The sequence below is a fragment of the Gracilinanus agilis genome, chromosome 1 (genome assembly GCF_016433145.1).
Source record: "Gracilinanus agilis isolate LMUSP501 chromosome 1, AgileGrace, whole genome shotgun sequence".
Taxonomy (NCBI): domain Eukaryota; kingdom Metazoa; phylum Chordata; class Mammalia; order Didelphimorphia; family Didelphidae; genus Gracilinanus; species Gracilinanus agilis.
The window spans coordinates 727,386,263-727,394,019 of record NC_058130.1 but is presented as its reverse complement, the minus strand read 5'-3'; the positions used below and the strand labels follow the sequence as shown (position 1 = coordinate 727,394,019).

The window sequence follows — 7,757 nt, the reverse complement described above, 5'->3', positions numbered from 1 at the left end:
TTCTAGAAACTTTATCCTCACAAACTTTTTGTCTAACACTTAACTTCTCACTTAGCTTACACTCAAACTCCTAGGAAGACCCATTTCTACCCGTGTTCCCAAACTGCCCCATCCCCTCAAGTCTCCAGCAGATATTAGAAGTTGGCAGAATCATAGAAAATCACAATTCAGCCCTGTGAATTAATGAAGATGAATAATTAACCCAACAGCTGCTATCCTGGGCATCCCCTGTGGGGCTGATTAGAGAAGGGGAAATGCTGCCTTCAGCTAGGCTAATCTCTAGGGGCCAGGTCTTGAAGCCAACATAGCCTGGGAGATTATACAAACAGAATCAAAGCTGGGAAATTGGGTCACAGGCAAGGAGGGATGCAATGAGTACCCACCAGCAACTTCTCAAGACAAAAACCTACCTATCTCAGGGTCATAGCCTCCCACCCTACCCAGGTCAGGCTCCAGAAAATATCACACTTCCACTAAGAACCTTCTAGCCTTTATTGTTAAATCTAGATTACTTGAGAGGAATGAAACGAGAAGAATGGGTGGCTCCAATACCAGGCCGACCGTGTTTCACAGGCTTGTAGGTGATAGAGAATTCGCCCAGGTAGTGTCCAATCATCTCTGGCTGCAAGACAAGATGGAATAGCTCGTTGTTTACAGGCAGGCTGCTGCAAAGGACAAAGTACCTCACTCTACCCAGTTACTGTCTCTTATCCAAGACTTACTTTGCCCATCTCTTCAACCAAGAAAAACCCACAAATATACAAGATGGGCTCCAAAAACTTATACCTGAAGGAACTTAAAAAAAAAAAAGCCTATTTATATTTAGCCCCTTTAATTTTACAGTTGGGGGAAAACACCCCAAAACTGAGGACCATAAAGGGGGCGGTTGTGAATTGTGAGGAACATTAAAGAATATGGGGCTTGAAATCTGGAAAGGCCTGGATTCCAATCCTAGTGCTACCATTTTTGACTTAATGAAATTAACAAGCCTCTTTCCTCACCTGAAAAAATGCTACACAATGCCAATTATTATTGTTGTACAAAGTCACACAAGCTCTTTATCATGAGGCTGCGGTCTCCTCCCCAGATCAGCCTTTATAGGTTGTTCTAGTAGTCTCTCTGAAATCTATGTGAAGTGTGCAAGAGCTGGCCTTTGTGTAGGTGGAAATTTGATGCAACCCGAGCTGCGTTGCCCGGCATCCTTTTGAGTTGCATCTCCACCTGTCGTCCTTGCATTTTGGGAAATAAATTTGCTGGTGTGTGTGTGTTTGTTTTTCTTTTCTCTTTACTGAAACTATTTTTCATTGGCTTTAAATTATTTATTATTAAATCCCTTAAGAAATAATCCTTGTAGTACTGGGATTAATAATTTTTAATCCTACACCTTGGAGTGCCAAACTCCAAGATGTCAAACTGAAGGCTCATACTCATACTCAAGACAAGAAACAGTTCGGTACAATGGTTAACACTATATGAGCAAGGAAGGCCTAAACAGCTTATCCAGCACATAAGCAGCAATGTGACTCTGAGCAAGTTCAAGGAGAGGAATGGGTTTAGTCCCTCCTCACTAAATCACAAATGGGATTAATTGAGGACCACCCTCTAATTGCCAGACTTAATTATGATGCCTATAGGTCCTTACCTTAATTTCTACCTGATTGAAGGTCTTGCCATTGTAGACGCCCACCATACTGCCCACCATTTCTGGCAGGATAATCATGTCTCGAAGGTGTGTCTTCACCACTTCAGGCTTTTCCATGGGGGGTGCCTCCTTCTTGGCCTTCCTTAGGCGCTTCAGGAGGGAGTGCTGTTTGCGCCTCAGGCCTCGGTTTAGTCGCCTTCGCTGTCTGGCACTATACAACTGCATGAGCTGTTCACTGTAGGAGATTGGGAAAAGAGAGAAGTTAGCAGAACCTACCCAGTCAGTGGACAGAAGATAAATGCTCAAAGGTTGGGAATGTCACCAAAACTTACTTTATTTGCATTTGGAGGTGTGGGAAAGAACAAGACAGTATTTAGCAGCAGAGGAAACCAGATGGTACCAAGTATGCTGCTGGACTTGAAGTCAGAAAGATGAAGCTAGAATTCTGCCTCAGATACCTGATAGTTTACACTGGAAAAACCCACTTTATTTCACGTTTTTCTCATCTGTAAAATGGGGATAAAAGCAATGCAGTGGATAATATTTGGCTGCAAAGTCAGGAAGAGCTGGTAGATAGGTGGCTCAGTGGATTTACAGCCAAACCTTGAGAAGTCAGATTCTAGGTTTAAATCTGGCCTAGCTGTGTGACCCTGGGCAAGTCACCTGACCTCCTCTACCTAGGCCATGACACACTTTTGCCTTGGAACCAATACTTAGTATGATTCCAAGACAGAAGTTAAGGGTTTTTAAAAAAAAGCCAGGAAGACTCAAAGTGACCCGCATCAGGCTATATAGTGGGTGTTTAACCTCATTTACCTATGGATTGGTGATCCACTGAAGAAAGAAATAGCAAACCACTTGTGCTCTGAACACTTTAAAAGCCCACAACACCTCAGGAACTTAACTTCTTCCCTCTCCTTCCTCAAACATACCCTTAGCTGCCAAATGCCATTAAAAGGTTTTTTAAAATTCAAAACTGCCCAGGCAAGAAGCACCTTTCTGATGCACCAAAAATTTGGCTGAGCAGAATCTTCCAGGGACCAGTGGGATGGAAGTTAGTACTCAATAAGATACAGGTAACAGCTTTCCCTGCATCTCCATAACCACCTCTCTGTCTTGGTAAATATTAAGAGCAGGGGTGTGGGGGGGGAGCACTTCCAGAGGTTTGCACTAAAGAGCCCATAGAGATCATTTGGTCCAAGTCTCACATTTCATTGAGGAAAGTAGGAACATGAGAAGGAAAGGGGTCATTCCTAGGCCTTCACAGCCAGGCAGGTTAAAGAACTCTGCCTTGGTGACTCCTGGGCAGGAAGGTATCTTTGTGTACTCAACCAAAGGTTCAAAACTGAGGGAATGACTGGGGGGGAGGGGGGGAAGTGTTTTGAAACTTGTTATAGGAAACTCAAACCAAATCTCGCTTCCCTATTGGCTTAGGACAAAAGTCACCCTTTCCTCCCGAAGGCCAAATATGAATTCTGAAGTCTAGGGGAGATCCCTTGGTCACCAAACCACCAAAATTCTCTTGGATTCCATTCAGCCAAATGGATTATTCAGAATGAAAGGACCCGGCCCGTTCCCATCTCCCTCTTCCCTTTGCCCTGGGATTCCTCAGTCCACCCTAAGACCCTGGGAAACAATGAGTAGGACTAGAAGCGAGTAGGGTAGGGGGTAGGGGGCTGGGGAAGGAGGTTCTGGCCCCTGTTCCTTACTAGGACATGTCCAGCAGCTGATCCAGATCCACACCGCGGTAGGTGAACTTCCGGAAGGTTCGCTTCTTCTTCTGCTCCACTTCCGCCTGTTAAGAGCCAGGGATTCGAGTTTTGACTCCTCACCCGCGGCCCCAAGGGGGTGACTGTCGGTCATGCCCCGGGGCTGGGGGCTCCCTTAGCCTGGAGTAGATTTCCTCCCCCAGCGCCCCACCTCTAAGCCCAACTCCGCAGCGCGCGGGGTCTCGAAAGGCCACTGGGGCCTCGCGCCGCGAACCTTCCACTCCACCCCCCCAGCTCCGGGGCCTCCCGAACACCCCTCATTATATGGAGGCTAAGAAGGTCACGGGAGGATCCTAGGGAAACCAGGGTCTCCTGGCCCGACCGGGCCGCCCCAAACGAGGATGGGGATGGATAGAAAATACCCGCCCGCTTCCCCTAAGCCTTTCGGTACCAGCACCTACCATCTTGTCTGCTCTGAGGAAAAGACCGCTTCCGTTTGCGCAGGCGCAGATATCTCCCGACGGCAACCCACGCCGGCGCGCTCCGGGCCCGCCCCGCCCCGCCGCTACACGCTGGGTCCGCCCCTTCCGCTTCTCTTTTGTGAGTTGGGAGCACGCCCTCTCCTGGCTGGGAGGCACAAAGTAGAATGTAGGGCGGTGACTTATTCCAGTGTAGAGCAGGCTTGGGCTAGGGAAGTCGACATAGAGAGGAACGAGATGGCAAGAAGGCTGCGAGGAGTGCGGTGGGAGGAAGAATGAGTTTGAATCCTGCCCCAGACACTTAGGGCTGCATGGATCGAACTTTTAAGCTCTCTTCCAGCTCTGGCCAGTCATCAGGTAGCCCCACTGGGAAGATCAAGCCTAACTCGTTCCGGTCTTTTCCCTGTCCATGTGGAGTGAGAAATTAACGTTTTCTTCTCAACTATATTAGCAATGTTAATATCTCCAAAATGAATAGGCCTAAGACCCCAGGAGGACTTAGTAAAGCTGGTCCCTCTTGCCCCACCCCGCTCAGAATACAATGAATGGCCTTTTTATTACATTTGGCCAGAGGGAGGCAGAAACAACTAATGTCTTTACTATTTGGGGATGTTTATAATCTAGTAGTTTAGAAATATTTTATGAACTAGAGGCTAGGCTAATAGCCTCTTCCCTGTCCTCTAACCCCCTTCCCCAGTACCTTTCACTAGCAACCCTCTATAACCCAGCCTCTGCTAGCAACCCTCTATAACCCAGCCTCTGCAATTTGCATTCAAAGGGGTGGTTAGGGGGCAGCTGGGTAGCTCAGTGGATTGAGAGCCAGGCCTAGATATGGAAGGTTCCCCGGTTCAAACTTGGCCTCACCTTGGAACCAATACACAGTATTGACTCTAAGATGAAAGGTAAGGGTTTAAAAAACAAACAAACAACAAAGGGGTGCTTGCCAGAGAGAACAGGTGGGCTAGAAGCTCTGGAAAACCCCATAGTGGCTTGTGAGAGGTAGCAAACTCCAATCAGCCCTGCACCCAGAATGTATCCTAACCAGTTCTGGGTTTTATGCAGAGTAAAAACCTCACTTCAACCCTTGACCATGTGCTAAAAAGGTTAATTTGGAGGTTATCTCCTTCTGGAAGGCTAGGAGGTGATGGGGCGAATGTGTCAGAATGGTATTGTTTACCTGAGGGGTATGTTTTCCTATAAAGAAGAGGCTTTTCTGTAAGCCTTTTTTCTGTAATCTTTTTGGCCACCTTTCCCCTCTCTCTCTCTCTCTCAATAAATTGTTGCATTTGAAATAGCTTCCCAGTTCCTTGAACAGTGGCTAAAGGTAAACCTTGATATTTTCAAGGTCCCCTTAAACTTCCACCTCACACATGTCCGAAGTCCCTCCCAGCCCTGACCCACTAGGTTCTGGTTTCTAAGGTCCTCCCCATCACTCTCCTCACTCTGAGTGGCACAATTCATATTTCAATGCCCCTCCCAGCTCTGACATTCCATATTCTAAGAGTGAACCCCACAGTAATATCTCAGTGTATAAACAGCAGGCTTAGAGACCAAAGGTCCTAGGCTCAAATGTGGCCTCATACACTTCTTGACTGCATGATCCTGGGCAAGCCCCCCAACTCTCATTGCCTAGTCTTTACTAGTTTTTTGCCTTGGAACCAAAATAACATATTGATTCTAAGACAGAAGAGTTAAACTAAACAAAACAAAACAAAGAATCAATTCACTCCCATCCATGGACAGTCGGTGCCCTGATTGTGTTGCCCAGAGGTGGGACACAGCTCAAGTCACCTGGGTTAGGTTCTTTCTGCCTCTCTCACCATCTCCCACTGCTGCCAGGTTGCAAAGGCAGGTGGTAAAGGAAGGGAGCATGTGTGTCAGCCTCTCCAGGGAGCTCAGCAGCCCCAGGAACGAGGGGATACAGAAACTGCCATTAGGATCTCCAAGGTGCCTTCCTTCCTCAGGAGGCCACAGCCTACAAACAAGCTGGCCCTAGGGAGGGATCCAGGTGGCTCTGATTAGAACACCAGCTTCCAGGTGGTCCCTATCCTGGGCACCAAGAGACCAAACTAGCCTCTCACAACCTAATCTCCCAGAATTAGATTGTTAAAGGTAAAAAAAAGGTCCTTGCTGGGCAGTCTAAGGGCCAATGTTTTAACCTTTTGGTAGTTATTTCTATATAATTGGTTTCCTCTGTAACTCTACTTATTTTAGGTACTTAAAAACATGATTCCAAGAAGGGGTTTGTCCATAGACTTCACCATGACACAAATAAGGTGAAGAACCCTTGACATAATCCAACTTTTTACAGGTAAGAAACGGTGGCTCTACAATGGAAACCGAGTTGGCAGATGAATGTTAAGAAAATGTCTGGGAACAGAATCCAGATTTCCAAATTCCTAGTCCATGGCTGGGAAGGAAGTCTCATTGGTGATTGGTAGGGGCTGTTATTTCCTGTCCTCCTGAACAGGTTGCCTCTGTCCTCAAAACTTGCCTTTGGGACCTGCAAACTGGAACTATCAAGTAGATGCCTCCCCCCATAATTCTCTCTGCCCCCTCAAGAACTGAGGGAGGAAAGGGGATCTGAGCCTAGGTTTTCCTCTTCTTGGACTTTTGCAGTGTTGCCCTGAGTTCTGTGGTAGATTAAAAATGCTGGACGAAAAGGACACGGGGTCATTAACTGTGACCAAGAGATCCTTATGTTGTCCTTTTGGGTGGCAGTTTCTCTTTTCTATAAGTAGGTTGGGCCCTCCCAGATCACTTATTCCCTTTTCTAACCATTACTATCTAGGTTCATAGATTTCAGAGCTGGAAAGAACCTTGTAGGTTGGTTATTCAGTCAAACTGCCTCATTTTACAGTAAGATGGTGATCTGAGGTTCCTCCTTCCAGTTGTGATGCTGTATGTCTGAAGTTACTCACCACTCTGACTTTCTCTGAAATTCTATGATACCAAAGAAAGCAGCAGGCCTCAGTCTAGCCTGGGGAAGGACAGAAAATTGTGCCCTCTGTGCGTTATTGTCTACCTGAGGCCCTAAACCTTCACTTGAACAAACCCCACCCAACACAAAACACCCTCAAGGTAGTGAAGGTTTACTGGCATCGCCAAATATGTTTTATGAAGTTCTATGAAAAGCTTTCTTCTGTTGTGCCCTAGGCAACAGCCTAATAATTCACATGTTTTCAAGTTTACTTTGCTTCACATACTAGTCATTTGGAAACTTTAGCAAATAGGGCAAAGTTGTTAGTGAGCTCCCTTCTCAGGTACAGAACAAGGAGATGGCATCCTTAGAGCCAGACCTCCCCTTTCCTCAGCATCGACCTAGCACTGTACCATTTATGCACAGATCTGGCATTGGATAAACATGCATTGAGGGCACTGGGGCACCAGAGGGCTTCGGTGTTACTGTCCAGTCCCATTTTGTGACTCATTGGAGAGCGCTGGGGAGGAATGGACAAGGGTTTTAAGTAGATGACTTATACCAAGAAGCAGTTGATCTCTAAGGAGAAACATGAAACGCCACTATCAAGAAGGGAAAAATGTAAAAAAAAAAAAAAAAAAACCTAGCATGAGGCAGCCTGCCAGTCAGAACTCACAGCTTCCTAGAGCATGAAAGGGGAGGTCACTGCCCAGAACCCACATTGGAGGCTCCTTGAGAAAGCAGTGTTCTCTGAAGTGTCAGTCTACGACTGGGCAGAGTTGTCCTGCTGGTATGTGTTTTTTCTTTACAACAATTTCAGGCTCCTCTGTTGACTCATACAAAGTTTGTGGTCCAAAAGGTAAGCAGCCACTTAATTTACTTTCTGGCTATTCAACTGCACTACAGACAGGAAAAAAAGGATTTTCATGTTGATTGGTTCATGGAATCAAGTTTAAACATGTCAAAAATGGTAGTTGCAGCGATTAATTTTTCAAAGCCTTTTCATG

The 7,757-nt window shown here is 46.4% G+C and overlaps 1 protein-coding gene across 1 annotated transcript; it reads right to left on the bottom strand.

The window, feature by feature from the left end:
• Positions 1 to 474: 474 nt before the first annotated feature.
• Positions 475 to 7,249, bottom strand: RPS15 (ribosomal protein S15). Its single transcript, XM_044685341.1, is given in 6 exon segments — positions 475 to 622; positions 1,643 to 1,877; positions 3,352 to 3,437; positions 3,813 to 3,935; positions 3,937 to 4,038; positions 7,130 to 7,249. Coding segments are annotated over 6 exon segments (780 nt in total). The 3' UTR covers positions 475 to 508.
• Between the last annotated feature and the right edge of the window lie 508 nt (positions 7,250 to 7,757).